General features: G+C 39.4%; 1 protein-coding gene and 1 long non-coding RNA gene across 5 annotated transcripts in view; both read right to left on the bottom strand.

Annotated features, from left to right (window-relative positions):
• The window catches only part of LOC142046567 (uncharacterized), a 1,033,250-nt gene that overhangs the window by 832,660 nt on the left and 176,939 nt on the right, over positions 1-23,651 (bottom strand). The gene's annotated exons all lie outside the window — the stretch shown is intronic.
• The window catches only part of ANKRD6 (ankyrin repeat domain 6), a 168,976-nt gene that overhangs the window by 29,652 nt on the left and 115,673 nt on the right, over positions 1-23,651 (bottom strand). For all 4 annotated transcript variants that reach the window (XM_075063837.1, XM_075063839.1, XM_075063838.1 and 1 more), the window contains exon 3: positions 5,593-5,691. In XM_075063837.1, coding sequence (XP_074919938.1) covers positions 5,593-5,691 — 99 coding nt within the window. The remainder of the gene's footprint in view (positions 1-5,592; positions 5,692-23,651) is intronic.

The raw sequence follows: 23,651 nt of genomic DNA, 5'->3' as shown, positions 1-23,651 counted from the left end.
CCTGGGTTCCCTAGCTGGACTCCAGCTTAGCTGGTGGGTGAGACTGCAGGGGACAGGGGCAGGGCCATGGAGGTGATTGAGCCTCATGGCCCCCTCCTGCTGTTAGGAAGAATCCATCACCCCTGCCTTGTCTCCTAGTGGAATTCATAACCTTGAGTTTGGGACCCAGGCTCCCTATACAATGCAAGAAGAGAGTTAGGCACCTAAGAATGGGATTCAGAACTCCCAGCATGCTGAGAAGGAGCTACATAAGCCAGCCACCAGGAAATGCCAGGGAGAGGGGTGTGGCCTAAGCCCCATTCCTCAAAGGGAGTTAAACCCGGGGGAGCTACCTATTTCCACTCAGGATCCCCAGCCATGAACCCTCTGGTGTTCCCAAGCCAGGTTAGTGTTTTTTCATGAAAAACTGAGGAGGAGGTGGTGCACTCCTTGCAACCTTTAGTCCACTGGCTAAAACTCACAGCCAGGATGTTGGAGAACCAGGTTCAAATCCCTATTCTTGAACTTGAGTCTCCCCTCTACAAGGAGAATGCCCTAATCACTGGGATACAGATTATCCCGGGGCAAGTGTCTCTCAGCCTTTCCTGTTGAAGCTGTTCCACTTTGTATAAATAATTAAATGTTCACTGGAGAAGGGGACTTGCACGTGCACCTCCCAGGGGAGAGCCCAAACCACTGGTCAATTTTCTCTCTCCCCCACCCCCCCAAGGAATATTTAAAGTATTTATATACAATGGAACATTTCCAAAAGGAGAAACTGAGCGAGCCCTGGGAGGTGGGAAACCCAAAACACAAGTTCAAGACCCTGCTCCAGTCAGGTAAAGGGGGGATTTAAACCAGAATCTCCTACATCCTGGATGAGTGCCGTAACCACTGAGCTAAAGGCGGCCACCCTTGCTCAGAGCACAGCTACCAGACTGAACCCTGAAGGCAAGATAGGCAAGGGAGCACTCAGTTTGTAAATCCCATTGTTGCTTCAGCATGATCTAATCAAGGAACTTCACTTCTTCTCTTATCTACCAGCACCCCAACAGTCACATTCTCTTCTTTACCGCCTCCATGAATGCTATCATCTCCTTTAAGGACGAAAGATTGGATACTCCTTCCAATCTCACTTGTTGCCTTCTCCCACCACTCTATCTTGCTGTTTACAGTATTCACTGCCCAAGTGGGTCAAATTATTTGTTGTGAACAAATTATCCTGCCATGGGAGTGCTGAATTGAAAAAAAAATAAAAATAAATAGCAAGATAATCATCTTCAGTCCTAAGAAAAACTACTAAGTTTGGAAAGTTTTAACCTTTGAAATCAAAGAGTGAAAAGTAATGTTTCTTTAGCATATTACCAATTAAAATCATAATTTATAAAATACGGAAAATGATATCAGTAAGAGCACAGGACTCTTAACAACATATGAGTATTTCAATATTCTAAAGTAGTTGAATCAGCCATTCAGGGCTTCCAAGTATTGATGTGAACTTGCTATTCTCTTCTCCCTTGCTAAACAGAGAGAATCATCATGAAGTCCCAATAATAAGCATTTTACTCTTGGACAGTAGTGATAAAGGGCCAGCAGAAATGATCAAGGCAAGAAAGTATAAACATAACTAAAGGAAATTAAAAAAAAGTCAGTTATTGGATCTGAAGGCACTTTGCATATTTACATTTTGATTGAAATAATTTTAAACTTTGGGTTATGGCCCATTTGTGTTAGTTTCTTCAACTCAGATTTTCACATGGGGCTCCCGAAATAAAGTTTCATTTTTGTAATGACATACTTTCCATTGAGATAGTCAGAAAGCTTTCAGTGGGATGCCAAATGAGGGGTAGATAATTTTTATGCAAAGCATCAAGAATGAAACCCAGCCATGCAACCATGCACCATTTTAGGAACTCTAACATGCCAAACTGCCAATCCAAGATTTTACATGCAGTCATGTCAGAGGGAAGCTCAGGACAAGATTGATCCACAAGATTCTAACCTCCTTCTCTCTTTCTGATCTTCTAGTTTCCTTTCTAGCCTTTCTCCTCTGGTTTTTCTCATCTTTTTCTTCCTTGATTCCTTTCACCACGGCAACTTTCTCCTTGACTATTTCTGAAGTATGTGCTGTATGAATACTCATTGACCAATAAGAGATTATATTAGCATTCCAATAAGAGTTTGCAGGATTGGAGGGGAGAAGGAAAGAATTAGTCCCTGGAGTTGCATACTCTACAGAACTGGTTTCCACAGGTTGAAATTCATAATAATCCCACTCCAGGCCACTGGAGGTCATTCTTCAACTAATTCTCATGTTTCTTAGTGTTTTAAAGTACTTCATCTGCAGAACATGGTTAGTATTTTAATCTCTCCACAGCATTTAGAATTATCCACTTCTATTCGCCATGCGGCAGATGAAAAGTTAGTTCTTGCATTTATGAATTCGCTATAGATATTCAGCTCAAAGTTAAAATTTTGTTATTGGATTCCCCCTGTCTTTTAAAAAAAATGAAATAGAACATGGATCAGATTTTTAAAGTTGCAAGAGAATAATTTGCACGTGTTATTGCAATAATTCTGCATAAAAATATTTTTAATAAATTATCTGATTATTCCCCCAGGCATAATTTAAAAATCTAACTGTATATTTACGAATAACATTAATTAAATCAATGTTAATTGACAATATTAGATGCTGAAATCTATCAGTGCCAACAGGACAAAAGGTTTCTTCCTCAGTTTCTGACACACAGTAACAGTGACTAAAAAGCAATAGAAACATCTCTGTGTGATGCAAGTAAAAAGTGTGCAAAAATGGATTGTACTAGGGGAATTTATAGGTAGGAGGCTTTTTTACCATCTGAAAGCAAAGCAGACATATTTTAGCTAACACATTTCATCTCAGGCAGTCCTGTGACAATCCCCAAGTTGGGAGTTTTATTCTCCTTCTCTCTTTTCCCTAAGAAACAAACCCAAACAGCACCATTCAGAATGCACAACAATTCTTGGAGCTCTCGTTATATCCAGAGGAGATATCCAGTATAATACAAGGGGACCCAAAAATGGAATTCAATTCTATGACATTTCTAGTTTGTTGTTAAAATTAGTTACTGTGCTTGGTACAGCATCACACTGTGGTGAACCAGGACTTGGTGAAAGTTACAGGATAAGTGAATGAACTGAATATATCTGCAAAGGAGTAAGATTCACTCTTTGGCTGATGTAATGATAAATTCAGATTTACAATTTTCCCAGCATGTCTACTTTTATCAGTTTCTTCAGAATGCAATGTTAGATGTACAAATAGCATAGATTTTGTGATAACAGCATTCAAACAATGCCAGTCTCACTGAGAAAATAGTTCATTTCCCCCCACCCACCCACAAAATCCCACCTGGTAAATAATTGGCATAACTTGGATTCTCAGAGTAGTTACCTTACTTACAAGAAAGCTGACTGTACTTTTATATTTTCACTAATTTCTTTATAACAATAATACTCTGCACTAACTGTGCACATCACCATTCATGGAGAGGATCTGAAAACACTTGACAAATATGAATTAATCAAGCCCCCCGATACATCTGTATATCAGGTCTTAGCCCTATTTTACAGAGACACAAACTGTTGCAATGAGAGGTTAGGAAATGGAATTACTGACTCAAGAGCAACTCCCTTAGTACAAGAGTGGTTGCAGAAAAATCAAGGTTACAAGCCTGCCAGAGACTTGCCTAAATTTCAGTGTCAGTGACAGCTAGAAATAGAACCCAGCTGTCTAATGGTGAAATTTTTCGAGATATTTAGGCACCTAAAGATTCAGACAGGTGTGTGGTGGAAGTTTCAAAGGCACCCAATGGAAGTTAGGCACCTAGGTGCTTTTGAAAAAAAATCACACAAGGTGCCTATCTCATATTCAGGCACCCAACACCTTTAAAAATCTGGCCCCTAATGCCTAGTCCTGAATTCTAAGCACCATAGCACATGGCCTTGCTGACCACTCCCTGTGAGAGAACCTAAATAGTGCAACTATGCGGACGCTGCTCAGGTCAGGTCTACACTACACACTTACTTCAGTATAACCACCAGGGCTGGCTCTACTGTTTTTGCCGCCCCAAGCAGCCTGCCGAATTGCCACCCCTGACAGCAGGGGCAGTCTGTGTGCCGTTAGGGTGGCAGGCGCGTTTCCACGGTGCGGCAATCCGGCAGCAGCTTCTGTCTTCAGCCGGAAGACAGAAGCTCCGCTGCCGCGGACAGCTGAACATAGAAGCTGCCGCCGAACTGCCATCACCGCGGAAACGCACATGCCGCCCTAACGGCACACGGACTGCCCCCACCGTCCGCGTCGGCAATTCGGCGCGCTGCTTGGGGGCAAAAACATACGGACTGCCGCCCCTTGCAGACTGCCACTCCAAGCACCTGCTTGGGATGCTGGTGCCTGGAGCCGGCCCTGATAACTACATTGATCAGGGGTATGAAAAATCCACACCCCTGAGCAATGTAGTTATACTGATGTTAAATTCGAGCCCCCTTCTCCCTCCCCCCACCATGTAGACAGCGCTACGTCAGCGGGAGAGATTCCCCCACTGATGTAGCTACTGCCTCTCATGGAGCCGGAGTAACTAATCTGATAGGAGAGCTCTCTCCTATTGGCTTACACCATCTTCATCAAAGTGCTGCAGCATTTGTAGAACAGACCTCTTGGGTCAGAGACACAAGTAACAATGTTAAGACTCCTGGGAGCAGGGTCATTACTCCTATCCCAATTTGGAGCATCACAGAAAAAATCAGAGGCAAAATTACAGTCTGTTAACAGGAGCCAGCAATGAATCTGGACAAGTTTATTTCAATCTGTTAAAAACAATTCAGCCTAACTCCTTGTTTGTCAGAGTGAGAGACCTAAATTGATGATGCAAATAATTCCAATGTCTCATCATCTAAGCAACGTTTTCCCTAGCATTCAGCTCTAGCATTATCATTATTTTCATAGAAAAACTGAGAAACACCAATGATTTACTTTTTACTTTTTGAAAACTATCATTTGCTAATTGTAAGGATGATCACAAATAACTTATACTATTCATTTATCATCCCAGGTTATGAGAGACAGGGAATAACTCATACCACAAGCATTACACTGGTAGCCAATTTGCTGTGGTACTGTACAGTACTTCAGGCCAATTGCTCATTTTTCTATGCTCTCTGGAGAAGAGCTTCTGCATTTTGAAGTCCTCTCTGTTGCAAACATTCCTGGCAGATTATATCATGTAAAGTGTTTCAATGGGGCTCCTGTATGGCACAGATGAGCTCGTATTTCCATGTATGTATCAAATGGCAGGCAACATCCTCTATTACTACTCACTCAGGCCTGGAGTAGAAAGGCTTTTTTAAATGCTCTGCTACAGCTTGAAAATAAGGACCAAGCTACTCATCTAAAACACTACATTTTACTATGACTCTGATACAGTTTTACTTGTCAAGCTTCAAAGGTGGGAGACTGATTCTGTTCTAATTTCACGCCCACCTTTAAGAAGCAAAACACTAGCTCTGTTCAGAAACTGAGTCATTGATTGGAAGAGCAGGCCCCTTAGTATAAGAATGGTTGCATCTACTTACATCATCCTGAATGTCCAGGTCACAGCCTGCCTTCAGCAAAATCTGCACAACACGGAGATGCCCTTTGTAGGCAGCAAGATGTAGAGGGGTACGGCCATGCTGTGAATGAAGAGAAAATACTGATTTTTGTAGATCACTGATTAATACATAGTATTCATCAAAACTTACCCCAGGCATTTATTTTCTTCATATTGGTCTGTTCACACCTCTGTCTGGGAAGCCAACTGTTTAAAGCTGCAAACTATGACAAACCTTTACATGTTCATTTTATAACAGGACTTCCCTTATTTTGCATGTGTGTTGCAACTGCCTCCTTCTCCTGCTGCTTTCTGCTGCATTTGGATTTATTTGGCACCATCCTTGAGACAACACCTTGTCGCAATAATACCATAAAATAATACAGTAAAAAAAAATTTCAAGAAGCTCTGCTTCTTGCAAACTCTGATCCATCTCTGCATTACAATTCTACAGTGGAGCTTAATCAGTTTTTTGTTTCTGTCTTTTCCATAGGACAACCATGGAGGACTTTCAATTCCACTACTAACTCGTCCCCTTAAACACCCTTCCAAAACATACTATATTGCAAATGTGTTATAAATCATTATAAAGACAATGATAAAGTCTTGGAATAGAAATAAGCATTAGAATACTGATGATTATGTCAGCAGCTCCCCTTTGAAAGAATGACAGATATGTCACATCTAGCATTGCCACCTTTCTAATGGCTGTAACCAGAACCCTGAAGCCCCATCCCTGCCCCGCCTCTTCCCTTGAGACCTCACCCCTTCTCCACGTCTTCCCCCAAGGCCCCACCCTTCTATGCCATGTGCTGTTGCAAGCCACACAAGCAGCCTAGCACCAGGAGGCAGGGATGGCTGCTGCTGCTACACTGCCTCCTTCCTTCTGCTTAGGATTGCCACAGATTAAAAAAAAAGACATTGTGGTTTGTCCAATTGCACCCAGACACACAAGCAGAAACCTGGACTGCCCGGGTTTAAACCAGATGGGTGGCAACCCTAGTCACGACAAGTGACTCGAGTTAACATATGTGATAGCCAATCCCTTACTGCCTATAAACTGGGAACAAATGTCTCAGTCTTTCAGATATTGCTTACTTTACTACATTCCTAATCCCTAACCCATACAAAAGTGTTTAACACAGTATTCATCAGAAGCAAATCTACAGTTCAACTGAGGACAGGTCCCCTGATGGCTACAGGGAACAGGAAAGTTTTAATTAGTAAGATGCAGAAATGATGTACAGTTTTGGGGGATAGGAGAGAAGGAAAGTAAGATCTGACTTTAAAATAAGATTTTTTTAATTAGGAAAATCGCTTTTCCCAGCAAGTGGGTTATAAAAGTCTACATTAAAATGACAAGAGAGGAACATTGTTCAGTTTTAATTGCATTCAACTGGATTATCATTTGACAGACTTTAAAATGTCAAATGATTGCTCCTAAGGAAGACACTGAGATATGTGTTTAAGAAGAAGGTTCAAAGTACAATCATACATTAATAGGTTCATCAGTACAATAAAGAAGAACGAAAATAAGGAAGTTTGCTAAGATTGTAACCCTAATAAACTAAATTAGAAAATATCAGCATAAAAGAAATTGAGTGTGTAAGTAAAATAATTAGTTTCAGGAATGTGAGGAGTAAGTGAAAGACCTTAAAGAACTGTAAAACAAGAATGTTGGAAGACTGTCCAACATAAATTTTATTTCATCACAGTTCCTTAAGGTAAGTAATTAACAATCCAATCATCTACTAGACCACGCACTCTTCCATCGAGAATCACAATTTCTCCACCCAAAAGCCACCTGTAGTTAAGTACAAACTCATGTTTTAACCTGGTCTAGATAGTCTTTGTTTCAGGAATCCATCAGGTTTATTTTACTGTGATTGAGCAGATTAAACTGCACTAGTAAATAGAGCAACAGAATAAGTGAACACCTCTAGCGCTGAGTGACTACTGGTAGCCTTCAGGAACAGAAAAGGAATAAACCAACCATTAATCATTATTTATTATTTGTATTGCTGTAACGCCTACGACCCGTAGTCATGGACCACAGTCCCATTGTGCTAGGTCCTGTACAAACACATAACAAAAAAGGTGTCCCTACCTCCAGGAGCTTACAATCTAAGTAAATCTTGGGGTTAGTAAGAAACTTCCCCAATGGGAAGGTTACTTCATGCAACTGAAGCATTGATTGGAGACAGGATACTTTACTAGATGAACTACTGTTCTGGTCTGGTATGACAATTCCTGAGTTCCTAAGCAGGTGGTTAAGGCCTTGGACACAGCTTCCATGTAATGAAAAAATGTTGAAACCTTCTTCTCTCACAGAACTGCTAGAGGGAGAACCCAATAGCAAATTAATTAGTTAATGATTACATAGCACTTCAAAGATGTGGAGAGTGCTAGTTAATTGTTATTTCCCTTTTTAAAACTCAAATGAAGGAAAAGTTCATACCCACTCCGGAACTCAAATATTTCAAAGTGCAAATAATTTCTCTGATATTTTCCCCCAAATAAAAGTGAATGGCTCATTCCCATCAAGTACATTTTGGTTTCACAGCTCTGAAGCTTTGAACACAGCTTGATTTCTTCTTTCACAGCCTGCCTTTGAAAACACCTGTGGAAGAAGTAAAGCTGCATAGGCAAACTCAACAAACAAAACAGCCAAAACAAAGAGCCAGTGAGAAGACTGCCACAAATTAAAAAACATCACAAACACAAAGCTGTAGCTTTGTTTAAACAATGAATAACCTGCTGCTTTTACAAGTCCAACCTGATCTAAAGATGGCCTTTATTAAGACTGTAGGTAAAGTAATGGCTGGCCCAACTGCATGGAGTATATTTCCTTTTATTTTATTACAGCTTGGAGGAGATCCAGGGCTTAGTGTCAGTTTCAGGTAACTTAATAGCAAAAGGACAAAGAGAGTCTCTAGGCAACATTAAAAAAAAAAAAAAAGGCCAGATTGACAAACGATTCTGGGGCATGAATTGAATGCTTAGATTATGAATATGGATTCAAACAAGTTTAGGCTTATAGGTTCTTTCTACATTACTTAATTACAATAAATAAATCACATTATCAGTTGTCTCACTTCTCAGTAAGCTACTGATACTTCACCATAACGTTTGATTGCAATCTGTGCATGGAGTGGAAAAAAAGCCTGCTTGAAGCCAGCTCACAAGGGAGAGCAGGGTTAACTATGTGAATATGTTCAGTGGGGAAACTTTCTGATAAGATAACCATCTCCAACTAGTGAAAAAATGCTGCGGTGCAGCCAAAGATCTTTTGTTAAAAATAAACTCTGAAAGGAAGATGAAGAATTTATTTTAATATGAGAAGATGTTTACCCCTTGGATCATTTTCCTCACACACCACACCTCCCTACGCACATACACAACACACACATACCCCTATGAGTTATATGAAGATCTGTGAAACATACAACTCAGGAAATTCACATTATGGGGAGCATGCCATTGTTAAACTGTCCATTGTGCACACGTACTTTGACTATTATGGTATGTGCTGCATCATTCAATGACCTGAGGCACGTAAAATACAGTGGCTCCAACGATTTACTAATCTTTAGGATACTAGCTAATTCCTAGGGACCAAATTCCTCCCTGGTTTAACTCCATTGACTTTACTGGGGGTGTATTTGGTCACAGGTTTTTAACTCTTTGGACTAGCCAGTTTCTTACTGTTTGGAAGTGGACAATGCAGGAAAGGGAGAGGGGATTTCAGGATGCTGGGAGGTGGAACAAATCACAACTTTCGGGATAGTAAATCTGTCTGTCTGGCACTTTTCTGAAGCATGCAGAATAATTAGTCCTGATTTACCCTGTCTCCCCTACCATTTACCTCTCCCATCGTTTTCTCCCTGTCTGTATTACTGTCTCACTTCCCCCCTTGCCTACCTCTTCTTGACTCCTTCGTCAGGTTGCAACTAAGGGGTTCGGGGGCCATATCAGGAATGAGGCCACACACATTGGAAAACTGGAATGGAGCCATGTCATAAATAGATAGCTACGGGTTAACGTTTCTTTCACCTGTAAAGGGTTAACAAAGAGAACCAAACACCTGACCAGAGGATCAATCAGGAAACTGGATTTTTTCAAAACTCAGGGAGGGAATGTTGGGTCTGTGTCTTTTAGTTGTCTATCGGTAAGTGGAGAGGCTTTTTTTCTTACAGCTTTAATGATTCAGTTTCAAAGTTGTGAGTAAGTACAATGCAAAACACATAGGCTGTTATATGTTTTGTTTTGATTGTAATTGTGTTTGTGAATGGTTAATTGTACCTCTTTGAATAGTCTGTTATTCATATTTATTCTGCTGTATGTCAACTTAATGCAGAGATCACATGTTCATTGTTTTTCTTTCTTTTTTATATAAAGCTTCTTTTTAAGACTTGTTTTGGTTTCTCTCTGGTAGGCTAAGGACCGAAGGGAAGGGATTCTCTTTGTGTTAGATCTACGGAGGTAAAACTCTGCAGCACCAGGGAATTGTGGGGGGAAGAGAGAGAGAATATTTCTGTTTCCTTGTATTTAAGGTTGTCTCTTTGTGGAATAGAGAGACATGCTTCTTGCTATTGTGATGTAAAGAATTGCATCGTAACTCTCAGGTTAGACAAGAGGAAAGTCTGGGGAAGAGAGGGGGAGGGAAGTGAGTGTATTCCCCTTTGGAAGATCAGGGTTCTGAGTCTTGGGTCCCAGGGAGGTTGGGGAGACCAGAGGGAGCCAAAACTTGGAATTGTGGCTAGGTGGCAGCGAGATCAAATCTGAGCTGGTAATTAAGCTTAGAGGGGTTCATGCAGGCACCCAGATTTCTGGACGCTAAGGTCCAGATTTGGGAAAGATGCTTACGACAAGCCAACTAGCAGTGTGACACCAGGCAGGCAGGGCTGGCAAATGAGAAGAAGCAAATGAATGGTTTATAGTTGGTTGTAGGCCTGCAGGGCCTGGTAGGGAAAGCTAGTTCCAGTGCTAGGAGATACTCATGTCCTTCATGCCCCAGGACTAAGGAATCAACTTCAAGGCAACTTAAAATGTCCTTGCTTTGGCTCATCTGTGTCACTAATGTACAACAGATACCACATAACTTTGTGCATTTCATTTCCAGTATTGGCAGCCCCTAATATTTGAATATCATGAGCAAGGCCCCAAAAACTCCTGAGACTGGCTTAAAATTCGTAAGGTTTACAAATAATAAATTTGGGGTTCTTTTTATTTGCATGATGGCTTTTCAGCTTTCAGGGTTCATGTTTCCAACCTTATCTCTGCAACTATGAGGGCTAGAAACATTTCTTTTAATGAAAGCAGAAATTCTAGTGTTTCCATATGACTTCAGCACCCAAAGCTTTAAGAAAAATACCAGAGATCATATGTCTCATGATAAAACTGTAAAAGTCGGAAACTGCATCTCCTTTTTATACTCAATGCATTAAAACTGGAGGTGCAGAAGGGAGGTCTAGCAATGATACAATCTGGAGAACCAAGAAAACTGAGTTTAGGTCCAGAGATCAAGCTCATGCTCCTTAGCCCAGCAGAGTCTGGGACTATGTGAAAAAAAAAAAAAACCCACAGCAAACTGTAGGAGAGAGCTTTGGAGTCACTCTCCAGCAGACCCTCTCTGGCTAATACAAGTAGCAGTGCTGACAGACCTTGGAGAGAGAGGTGTCCCGCTCTATTCGCTTGATAAAAGGTCAATGCCATGTCTGCAGCCACTGGCAGCAATAGAGCTGTGCTTGCATGATTCTGTTCTTGTCTTCTACGATTCCATGTCAGAATGGTGGCACTAGAGCTGCAGCTGTAATGGGGGGGTACTGACAACACAATCTCACTTGGCTCAAATTTGTATTTTTTTCTTTTTAAAAGGGATCACGCTACTCACAATGTTTGGGGAGAGCGGGGGAAGAAAATGAGTCTCCCATTTGACAGTAGTGTGTTTTTCCTCCCCCAGCATCATTTGCCATCCTCCACCATAACACCAGAGAAGGTCTTGTGTGAAGGCATATATGCAGCGGCGGCTCCAGGCACCAGCGCTCCAAGCCTGTCGGTCCCTGTGAGGGTGGCAGTAGGGCAGCCTTTGGCAGCTTGCCTGCGGGAGGTCCACCAGACCTGCGGATTCGGCAGCCATTCGGCAGCAGGTACGCCAAAGCTGCGGGACCAGCGGACCTCTCGTAGGCAAGTTGCCGAAGGCAGACCACCTGCCGTGCTTGGGGTGGCAAAAAAGCTAGAGCCGCCACTGCATATATGGTTGCTCACTGCAAGGAAGGCTGTTGTCATGGAGGTGATTGTGAAAACAGAGACAGGCTTTTTAATATGCAGATCACTGACCTAATAGTTTTTAAACAGTTCACAAATATTTTGATAGAGAGAGGTATTTCAAATCCGATTACTAATGCTGGCTTGATAAACTTTGGAGCTGTCATGGTCTATGATTAGGGTGACCAGATAGCAAGTGTGAAAAATCAGGACAGGGGATGGGAGTAACAGACACCTATATAAGAAAAAACCCCGAATATCAGGACTGTCCCTATAAAACTGGGACATCTGGTCACCCTATCTATGACGCAGATATGAACTGGGGACTTTAACAACTTAGATTAATGAGCCAATAAAATAGTTAGTTATATAAATGTGTGTGTAGAAACTTTCATTCAAATGTGAATTGTTGCCTCAGGGGGCCACAAGTCATGTAAATCCTCCTCAGCTGCTAGTTTATTGACAAAATAGATTGGAGCGCTGACAAAATAGATTGGAACTCTTACACTGAGACTCATGTCAGTGCAGCAGTTGGAAGTGCAGGGCCAGATTAAGACCTAGGCAAATGCCTAGAGCCCACATTCATATGGGGGAAGAGTGAGAGGATTTTTATTTTATTTTATTTTAAACCAACGTGTGATTTGCACACAAACTGAAAAAACTTCTCTCACATGAGAGGCGATGTGATCCGGCGCATGTGGTCACAAAGCCACTTACTCGGGTGAGGGAAGTTCTTTCTGTTTGCACACAAATTTGCACCAGTGGATGACTGGGTAAAGATAATACACACAGCTGAGACTCACTTTGCCATTGCCAACAGAGTCAAGGAGAGAAGGCGGCACCGAATAAAGAAACTGCTTCTTTATTGAACAAAGTGGGGTCCCAGAAATTTCATTTAGTATTCCATTGTTTAACAGTGTGATTAAAACTGCAATTAATCATGATTAATCTTTTTAATCAAGATTAATTTTTTGAGTTAATCATGTGCGTTAATTGTGATTAATTGACAGCCCTGATAATAAGTAAATGAAAAGACTTTGAGGTCTGCTCAAAAGCATCTGGCGGTTCAGATTTGGCCCATGGTCTGCCTATTGACTACCTCTGATGTAAAGTAACGTATGATTTTCTGTTGCAAAATGTTGTTACATGTGAGCAGCACATGCTTTGGTAATTTTAATTTTTTTTCCTTAAATATTCAAAGACAATAATCACCATTTGTCATCTAATGATCTAATAACAGAGTTTCATAAGTATAGCTGTCAAAAAACAGGTTTATATTTAGGCTTATAACCTGTTCCATGAGACCTTTGCGCTCATGCAGAGGCCGGCTACAACAGTGCCATGAGAATGCCTATTCTCACTTTCGGTGAGATTGCGAGCAAGAAGTGGGCAGCATTATCTCCTGCAAGTGTAAACAAACTTGTTTGTCTGATAAATTGGCTGAACAGGAAGTAAGACTGAGTGGACTTGCGGGTGCTAAAATTTCACATTGTTTTATTTTTAAATGCAGTTTGTTTGTTTTTTTACACATAATTCTACATTTGTAACTTCAACTTTCATGATAAAGAGATTGCGCTACAGTACTTGTGTTAGGTGAACGGAAAATTATTATTTCTTTTGGTTTTTTACAGTGCAAATACTGGTAATCAAAAATAAATATAAAGTGAGCACTGTACACTCTGTATTCTGTGTTGTAACTGAATGTAGAAAACATCCAAAAATATTTAAATAAATGGTATTCTATTATTAACAGTGTGATTAATCACGATTTGTTTTTCTAATTGCGTGATTAATCATGATTAATTTTTTAATTGCTTGACAGCCCTACTTATTATCATTATTGTTGCTTTTTTAATATTATTATTTTCTCTGGAGGCTGGACCTTGCCTATACCTTTGACCAAGAAATTTGAACCTTGACAAAAAATAATTGACTACCCCTGCTTTACATGATTGCACTCTTATCTTCATTTTTTTCAGCTGTTATGCTATGCTGACACTGTAATTTATTCTCAGTTCTGTTTTTAGATGTACCTTTTTATCCAAATTTTAATGAAGTTTGAATACAATATCCAAAAATCTTTATCAGATTATTTCAGACAGTGGTTAAAGAACTGAATAAACTTTTAGACTGTTAGCAATAAATGAGCCACTCAGTGTTGGCAACAAGGGACTCCATCCAAAGCCACTAAAGGCAACAGAAAGTTTCTCAATGAGTCCAGTGGGCTTTGCATGAGGCCCTAAATGTTTGTGTTCTCATTTTTAACTTCATTTTCTTTTGATTGTATTGTCTTGAGTATCTCTTCTTTTTAAAGAAAAAAGTGTTTTCAAACTGGAGAAACACAAAAATAATTACTAAAAGCACTGATTTTTTATTTTATTTTGGTACCTTTTTAATTTAATAATAAAGGATTATTTTCAAGATCTGTTAATAGTGTGTGCTCAAGCTGAAACCTGATTGACAGCTCTATGACTATCATACTATATGAAGTGCCACCAATGACAGGCTAGTCATAATGTAACGAGTTGAAGGATTTAAAAAAAAATAAATCAGTGAGTTAGCTACAAAGCAAAGTGATTATAACCATTCCATTGTGCAATTCAATTTTATAGATATGATTTTAACTTTAAGATCTGCAGAAAAGCTATGCTCTGTTTTACCGTGAAAAACATACTTTATAAACCCATGATACTCAGTGACTACGTCAAAATAGCCAGCACTATGCTAGCACTGCCTCTAGCAAATCTGGTTTGTGCATAACAGATAAATTACACACGTGTTTAATACTACACAGATTTTTCCTTGTCACTTTTATTCTCACCATTAAGTTCAATGAGACCACCTGGAACATGTTATGCAGTCCCAGCGAATCCCAGTATCAAACTACACATATTACATTGTAATGAGCGCCGAAGCAAACTTAGGTCAACTCACCCCAAACCTTGTTACTTAGTCGACTCATCCCAGCAGTGCAGACAAGGCCTTGGAGGGGTGGAATACCAGAGCCGACCAGAGAGCGCTCTGCGGTCGATTTAGCGGATCTTCACTAGTCCCGCTAAATCAACCCCTGCTGCAGCGCTGATCTCCCCGTAGCAAAGACAAGCCCTCACTGTGCTTACCTCCTGGGACTGCTGCTTGGGTGAGTCTTCCTCGCTTTAACAGAATGATTGTTAGGTTTAGCGGATTTCTCCTGTGTTCTGCCAAACAGAATGGCAACAACAAAAAAGCATTTGTGCCCGGAATCCTAGTGGGGAGCTAAGTTGTGGTCACTCACTCAGGGCGAACTGCAAAGAATGGGGCAGACAATCCCCCAGAAGCTTAGATTTACCAAACCAGCATAAAACAGCTTCTTTATTACTTCACTGGTTACTCAGAAGTCCCAAAAACACAGTTCCCTTAAAAAGTGATCCAGCCTCAGGCCTCCATCCAGGTACTCACGTCCAATAGGATTTTTTCTGAAAATCTTATTTCATAATATAAAAGAAAAGGTTCTACTAATCCCAAAGGACTGGACACATTACCGCGCAGGTTAGTGAATGTTTCAGATCTTACCCAAATACACGCTACAGCCAATTCTTATTAACTAAACTAAAATTTATTAAAAAACAAAACAGAGAGAGTATGGTTAAAAGATCAATATACATAACAGACATGAGTTCAATTCTTAAGATTCAGATTCATAGCAGAGATGGTGAGCTCTGTAGTTGCAAAGAGTTCTTTTAGTAATAGTTCATAGGTTATAATCCAATGTCCAAATATTATATTCGGGGTATACCAGCATAACTGGGACCTCAGTCTTGCGACAAACTTCCCCTGATGAAGCCTAAGCAGATCTGAGATGACAGAATCAGGACCCAAGGATCTTTTACACAATGTCATGTCTTTTGACAAGTTGTGAGTTCAAAAGGTAATTAACATGACTTTGAAGGAGGTCCATCACTGGTACTTAGCTACAGAATTAACATAAGGCAATTTGCTTGTTCCTCCACCACTCACAGTTTATTTGCTATCAGGGTGGATTTGATTTAAATCAAATATATTTAAATCACAATTTAAATCATGATTTAAATCACTAGTCAGGAAAACTTGATTTAATCATGGATTTCTACATGAAAGTGCATTCTTGTTGGTTGTTGTCTTAATACATATTCTTCACAACTTAAGAGATAGATGTAGGTTTCGTTTTTAAAAGGTACACACTATACATTTTTTAAGTGATTTATTTAAAAAACTTTTCAGATTAGTTTTACAGCTATATCAGAAAATGAATGATTGTTTGGTATTTCATTTACCCAAGGTAATTGAAGCAGATATTTATTAAGTCATTGGGAAGAGAACTATCTCCAATTCAACAGGTTAATCATTAATATTTGGAGGATCTTCTTTCCATGCTGTATTAGGAGGAGAACATTACCAGACAGATATTTAAATTCTATTTAACTAAAACAACAACATTATGTATTCTGGATTTTCTTCTTCAATAGCAAACATATAATATTTTAACAAAACAAGTATATGAATTTTTGAATGTAGTTAAACTTTCAAGGTTTTTTAAAATCAGGTTTGTTTTTGTTAAAATTGTTTTTAACTAAAATAGTTAAATGAAATATTTTTTTAAAAACAAAACAAAAATTTAATTGACGGTCAGCAGGTCAATATGAGAAACTTAAAATATTGGCTTCTGCAGCTAACTCAGTCATCTTCACCTTCATTTTCCTGTTTGTTCATAATCTGGAAAAGAAAGACAAGCTTTCCTGCTTTTTCAAGTCCCAAACGATTTCTCAGTTTGGAATGAATTAATCCAAAGGAAGAAAATATTCTTTCTACACCAGCAGGAGAAGCTACTGCTGTTAAAAGTGAGATTATCACTTCAACACTTCCTGAATCAAAGTGTTTAAGTGACTTCTACCAGTTCACTGGTATCACTTTCTTTAAAACATCATCAGCAAACATTTTATTTCTTGAATGGTTCACTCTTAGCTCTAAAATTTATTATAGTTGGCACTATGGAAGGATGATTGCTGGATGTCCATGTCATAGCCAATTCCTCTTCTTCAGCAGTTAAGATTTGACCCTGGCACCGAGTATTGAGAATATTTGCAAGAAAATGAGCTGGAGATAGTGCTTTTCCCCTTCGTTTTTTAAATGCTTATAATTTAACTCTGTCATTGCATATTTCTCTTTTTAAGATCTCACTCAGTTCCTTCCACATTTCAACAGCATCAGCAATAAAACAGCTATTTCCCTGCATTTTGTTCAAGGCTACAGAAATAGGCTTCAGGGTACTCAGCATGTGTTCAGCATTTCTCTTAAGCCCAATGCTGAGAACTTTGGCTGTGACAGTGCCATCTATTTTTTCACGATTTTGTTCACAAACTGTCATCAGATAGGCCAGTTCTTGATATAGTGCTCAAACCAGTCCACTACTGAGTTCCATCGAACGTATGGTGGGAGAATTAGCTTGGTTTCTCCCACTTTTTTCAGAGCAGCTGCTGCAAAGTGGTTGTTATGGAAGTATTTTGCAATTTCAACAACGTTACCCTTTACTTCTGGAACACTGAAGTCTTTGGCTAGGAGGTGCATCAAATGAGCACTGCAACCATATGTTATTAGCTTGGGACTCTCTTCACTCTCTTCTAAATGTCTTCTCATCTTGGATCCATTTGCAGCATTGTCTGACAAAGCTGCATACTAGATATTTGAATTTTTGTTCACAGTCTGTTATAGCTTTTACTGCTACTTTTTGTAAGTATTCTGCTGTGTGTGTATTTCCTGATGTATCAATTGTTTCTGTAAGGAAAACATTCCCTTCCTCTGTTGTCACACAAGCACATACAACAGAACCATTGTGGACATTGCTCCATCCATCAAGACTCAGGTTAACAATTTCACCCTCTAAACCTTTTGCACACTGCTCAATGTCTCTTTCACACACTTTATCCAGCAATTTCCCTGCAACATCTGCTCTGTTGGATGGACTGTATCCTGCTCTTAATGACTGAACCATGTTAATGAAGTGTGGGTTCTCAATCATATGGAAAGGAGAGTTTGTTGCATAAACAAAATGGGCAATTTTTTCATCAGTTACCTCTTTCTGTAATCTGCTGGTTCTTATCACAAACTTATCTAGGGTTGTTTCTGGATGGAGATTTTTTTCTTTTTGCTACAGGTTATATACTGTGGCTATGTGACATACACGGTGTGACTGAAACACTATCATTGGCACATTAGTCTGAAACTATAGAAAATGATGGTGATCTTGAAGGTGGATAGTCTTCAGAATCCCATATGTTGAGGATGGACGCTTCTAAAAAAAATAAGTCAATGCAGTTATTTAATTATTATTATCATACTGCTCATTTAGTATTACTCATTGCATTGACTGACACTCAGTACTACTTTAAAAGTGAAATTGTAAAAGGAAGATCTGCCTATTTCAGCTATTTATTTTTTATCACAGCTGCATCTAAAATGATAGTACCATAGTACCATAGAGTAACAACTATATTTTTCGCTCAAGCATGAGAATTCAAGAATAGTCCAGAAGGAAGAAGTATGAAATAAAAAAGTTTACCAACCTGAAGATCCTTTACTTCAGATATGTTCCTTTCATCATCTTCAATGCAGCTTCCTCCTGAGAAGGAACACTTCTTATGATGTTGTTTCATTCAGGAAACCAGGCCTTGCATTTCTTTGTTGCACTCTTTGCATTTTGCACGCATTCTTGTCTTATCCACAGGTAGAGGAACTTCACTGAAATATTCCCAAACTGGGTCTCTTTTACAGCTTGCTGCCATTATAGGTTTTCCCTTCTAGTGAGAGAATGGTATGATAACTCTCCAATCAATGAAGGCTACACTCAGAAAGACCTCAACACTTCTGGAATATGCTGCTCAAACAGTTTTACTTTTGTTTCTACTGCCTGTCCCTCCCTTCTCACATTTATCTCCAGGCTTCTCCTCATCCACATCTATTCTGCCCACAAAAATCTTCTATTCACTGAACTTTTTGAAACTTTGCACTTTTAGAGAGAGGTAAGGGATTGACTCTGTGTATACAAATTTGCAGGGGGACAATAGGATTGAGGTCTGTTATTTCTCACCTCTATATATTATATTATATTATATTATATTATATTATATTATATTATATTAAAACATTTATGCTGTTAACAAGCGTGTTATCTCTGGAGACACAAATCCACAGTTTGAGAACTGCAAAACTAAGCATCTCTGATGGTATCTTCTAGACTGAGCACTGGGTCCCATTTGATAGACAGAAAGATTAACCTAAATATTCTATACAGAAGCCTCTGGCACCCCATAAGATTGGGTCCCTAATCCATGAACTATTGGAACTCATTTACAAAACTTTTCTTAAAAATTACATGAATATGTTGTCTCATTACTATAGAATTAGAATTTATAATCCCTATTCCATGATGAGATATCTTTGAGCTATAATGTATCTTAATTAAAATGATCTTTAGATAGGTTTTCTCCTAAAAAAGCATTTTATCAAAAAAATTGCATTTAAATCAAAAAATTGATATTTATCCACCCTGTTTGTTATACATTTCAAAGAGAGAGGAATACAGAGCTATTACATGTTTACAATTCATTTCAATGATAGGATGTTCTTTTGACCTCTGAAGTATCAGAATTACAGCATATACAGGGACTGCTGATCACATTGTCGACTCTACACATACATATGTAAATACACAAAAACACAAACATTATCTCCCTACCTGTCTTATGAAGGTTATTTATTTAGCAGGATGTTTAACCCTTTCTAGCCATGCGTCACAGCATGACAAACTACTCCTTTTTTTGCAATACAACCAGTGAAAACAAGCCACCTCAAAACTTAAGAGTAAACTTCTCTGATGTCACGTCTCAGCTAACCTTGGGCCTCATCCTCCAAACACTTATTACACAGCATAGTCCCAACTACTGTGATTAGTCACAGCGGTGTCAAAAAAATAATTCTGTGACTTCAATGGACTCACAGTAGTAGGAACTACCCTCAATAGTTAGAATGTGCAGAATTAGGTTTGTAAACTGTAAGCTCTCAGAGTTAGCCGTATGTCTCTCCTCTTTCTGAGGAGCATCTAGGATACCCATGACGCCAGCTACAGATGCAAAACACAAATCACATGCGTTTAAAAAATGTTAGAACGGGATTAAGGGTTGCTATGGAAAGCACGCAAGTCAGAAAATGCCAGAGTTTGGGTTGACTGCATATCCATCACACATGCAGTATGACACATTCTTTAATTACAAGACCATATATTATTATTTCTGCCAGTTCACTGTCTCATTCAGTGAGCAGGTCACATGGTGCCAAATAGAGGGGAGAGCTGTTCAATATTTATTTGTGCACTCACTGTTCAATAAGGAAAGGCCATCTCATGCACTGTGCACTGTACAAGAAAGGCTGTCTCTAGACACCTACACAGCCAAGCAGCCTTCACTACACAATGTCCATCCAAAGCTGGATATACTTACAAACAAAAAAGGCCTTTTAAAATGAAACTCTAGCTGTTGCTCCATGTGGCAGCTATAACAGCAGCAATCAGAAGTGGACATAGAACACTAACACTTACAGAATTCACTCATGCCAAATCAAAGAGAAATAAAACTTCAATTTAAAACAGTATAGTATCATTTAGAGTTTAGAGTTTGACTAAGCAGGGTTTTTTAATTTTGGAAGCATACATGTCAAATTATTTTTAAATGACCCAGTCTGTTGGATCAAACAGCCAATATTTTCAGACTGATTGATTTATTTTTTGAACTCAGAAAGTAGCTCATGAAAAGATTTAAGGTCCTGGAGGCTGAAGGCTTGTATTTATTCCCAGAGCAGGTAACGCACACTCAATGGGAGTGCAAGCTTCCCCATGCTGTCACACAAATATACCTAAACCATGTCCTACAGCAGCAATCAACTTGGATTTCTGAGCAAGGAAACTGCCTGCTGCTTTTTGTTTCTATTGTGTTCAAGGAAACAGGGCTCTGTATACATTTTTATAGATACACAGGATTGAATTACAGAAGTACCTGACTTGCATCATCAGTTTCTCCTCCTAACAGAAACAACCCATCACAATCCAAAATATTGGCTAACCACTCAGGCCAAAAGGGACAACAGTACAAATAGAATCTTATGAGGTTCAAGGGAGAAAACTGTCAAGTGTTGGCTGGGACCAAGGGTGGGGTATTGATGTATACCTGTAAAAGAGAGGTATTTTTGTTCCTACCCTGTTCCAGCAGGTACTCTGATTTTTGCTCTGTGGTAGTAGCTCACCGTTTGTGGTGACTGCCACTTTGCAGTATTAGCCTCACTGGTATTATGTGCATTTCCACAGCAGCACAATAATAACTGTAATGTAAAATGGGAATGGTAGTGTGACATTTTACTCCATATTCTTTATGAAAAGATGCTTATGATCTAAATACGACACAACTGAGACATGCTTTATGCAAGATGGCTCACATGAGATATCATTGGAAAGGTTATAATTTACTGAATGTGATTATCCAATTTGTATTCCGTTATTTCTGTATCTGAAGTTAGGAATATTGACTATATATCTGTATTTCAACTATGCTACTTTGGGTGAGGCCTGCTGCTAACACTTCATGTGCAAAGCCAGACAGGGTGATGGCCCATCAGCGAGGACAATGTACTATGAAAAGGCTTGGGCCTTCCTGCCGACACTCCATACTGCCACTGACTCACGGATGCTGTGACACTATTAGGTCAAGTGGTCTTGTCACTTGCTACTAAATATTACCTGGAACTTCTTGTAACTTTCCACTGGGAGGGAAAGGTCAAGTTTGGGAAACAAACGATTCCCACCTTATATAAATCCTATATAAGGGGGGAGGGGGAAGAAGGCAAAGGGAGCTCCTCTTCATTGCCTGTCTGCTCAAGGAAAACTGCTAAAGCCACCTGAAGGGAAGGCAGTGGGGAGTCCAGACTGAGACAGGGGTCCAGTCTCAAAAGAAATGTAACTGGAACTCTGAAACACAGAAACTTTACAACCTGCCTAAAATAACATTTAAGGTAAGAAATTACATTTTGTAACCTGTTTCTTAAGTATATTGAGCCTAGCTTGCGTATTTTGCTTTATTTGGTCAATAATCTGCTTTGTTCTGTCTGTTATCTCTTATATTCACTTTTGTAGTTAAAAAAAATTGTTTTGTTTATTATTAAACCCAGTTTCTGTAATTTCTAATGGAGGAGGGGCAAGAAGTTGTGCATTTCTCCTTCCATATTGAGGGAGGGGGCAAATTTCATAAACGCTTTGGGTCTGTACCCATTAAAAGGAATAGCACCAGAGTGTTGGGGCAAGCCTCTAAGGCTGAATCTTTCCAGAGCAGATCTCTGTCTCTCTCCACAGCTGGGCGTGGCCCTGCCTGTGTGTTTGGCTGGAAGAGGCTTGTGAGCCTGACTCAGCAAGGCCAGGTAAAGGGGACCTAGGCTGGCAGAATAGGCTGACTCAGTTAAACCCCAGCACATCAGGTGACACCCCAAAGGGCCCAAACCCATCACAGGTAGGTTTTACAGTTCATTTTAACTGAATTTTTTTGAAAAAACACAGCACAATAATTACTTCTGGATAGCTGCAGAAATATCCAAACCACAGCAGTTGGACAGCACCATTTACAGTACTTCAGTGTAGAGCCACAGTAACAAGTAACAAAGCCCAGGGAAGTAGAAAAAGGGGAAGAACATATTGCTCAGGCTGTCCCTATTATATTTTAAATATAAAACCTGAAAAGAGTCCGACTGCCCTCAACTCGTATTGACTTCAGTGGAGGTGCTGTATGCATGCAACTCCTATGGACTTCAATGGAAACTGATAGTCTCAGCTGAACACACTCAAAATTACTAATCTGACTAAAACAAAAGATAAATAAACCTTTGAACAAACGCTGAAGTGGGCATTTCAAAATTAATGAAAATTATATTGAATTTTCTTTCTTTAGTTTTATTCATACTATGCAAACATCTAGCCAATGCAAACAGCACTTTACATATAGACATGGAGCTCTAAACGAAAACAGCATTTTGCAATAAAACTTTTGTTTATTGAAGCAGCAATCATGTGACCTTTCATTTTTAGGATAAGAGAATTGAATTGGCATGCCAGCTAGCCAACATTTAAATGACTTGGTTTTGAAAGGTAAACAAGTCTCACTTTTACTTGACTAGTGCCCAATAAATCAAGTGAGGATAAAGAACTATAAAAAATTTCTAGACAAAGAGCTTGCTCTAGAGCCCAGCTACTTCAGGCAGGCATAGTTCTGCACAGTGTTTTGTGAAGTCAGCCACACTTGCCAGCACACATTTGCAATCTGTTTTGTGTCCTGAAGTGCTACAGAACTTTTCCTTTTCCTCCAAAGTCAGGGTCTGCTTCTGCACTTCTTACTCCAAGAAAACTCTTGTTGACTTCAACAGGAATTTTTTCTGGGTAAGAGGACAAGATCAGGGCCCCTGATTGTGATTTCCTTTAAGGGTAAATTTTATAGAATGTAATGTGAACTCTGACAGCAAAAATTGATGAATGTAAATAAAAGAGTATAGAGTATAGATCAGGCATAAAATACAGATGTGAATAAACAGATCTTTATTTACAGTCAATTTTGTAAAGACTTTTGTGTTAGGGAGGAAGGAGAGAGAGAGAGAGAGAGAATCTGTGTTTCAGTCTTACTAGAACAATCAGCTATTACATTATTATTATGATTATTATTACTACACAGGATT

This window comes from Chelonoidis abingdonii, chromosome 3 (genome assembly GCF_003597395.2).
Source record: "Chelonoidis abingdonii isolate Lonesome George chromosome 3, CheloAbing_2.0, whole genome shotgun sequence".
In the NCBI taxonomy this organism is placed as follows: domain Eukaryota; kingdom Metazoa; phylum Chordata; order Testudines; family Testudinidae; genus Chelonoidis; species Chelonoidis abingdonii.
This window is presented reverse-complemented; position numbering and strand designations above follow the sequence as displayed.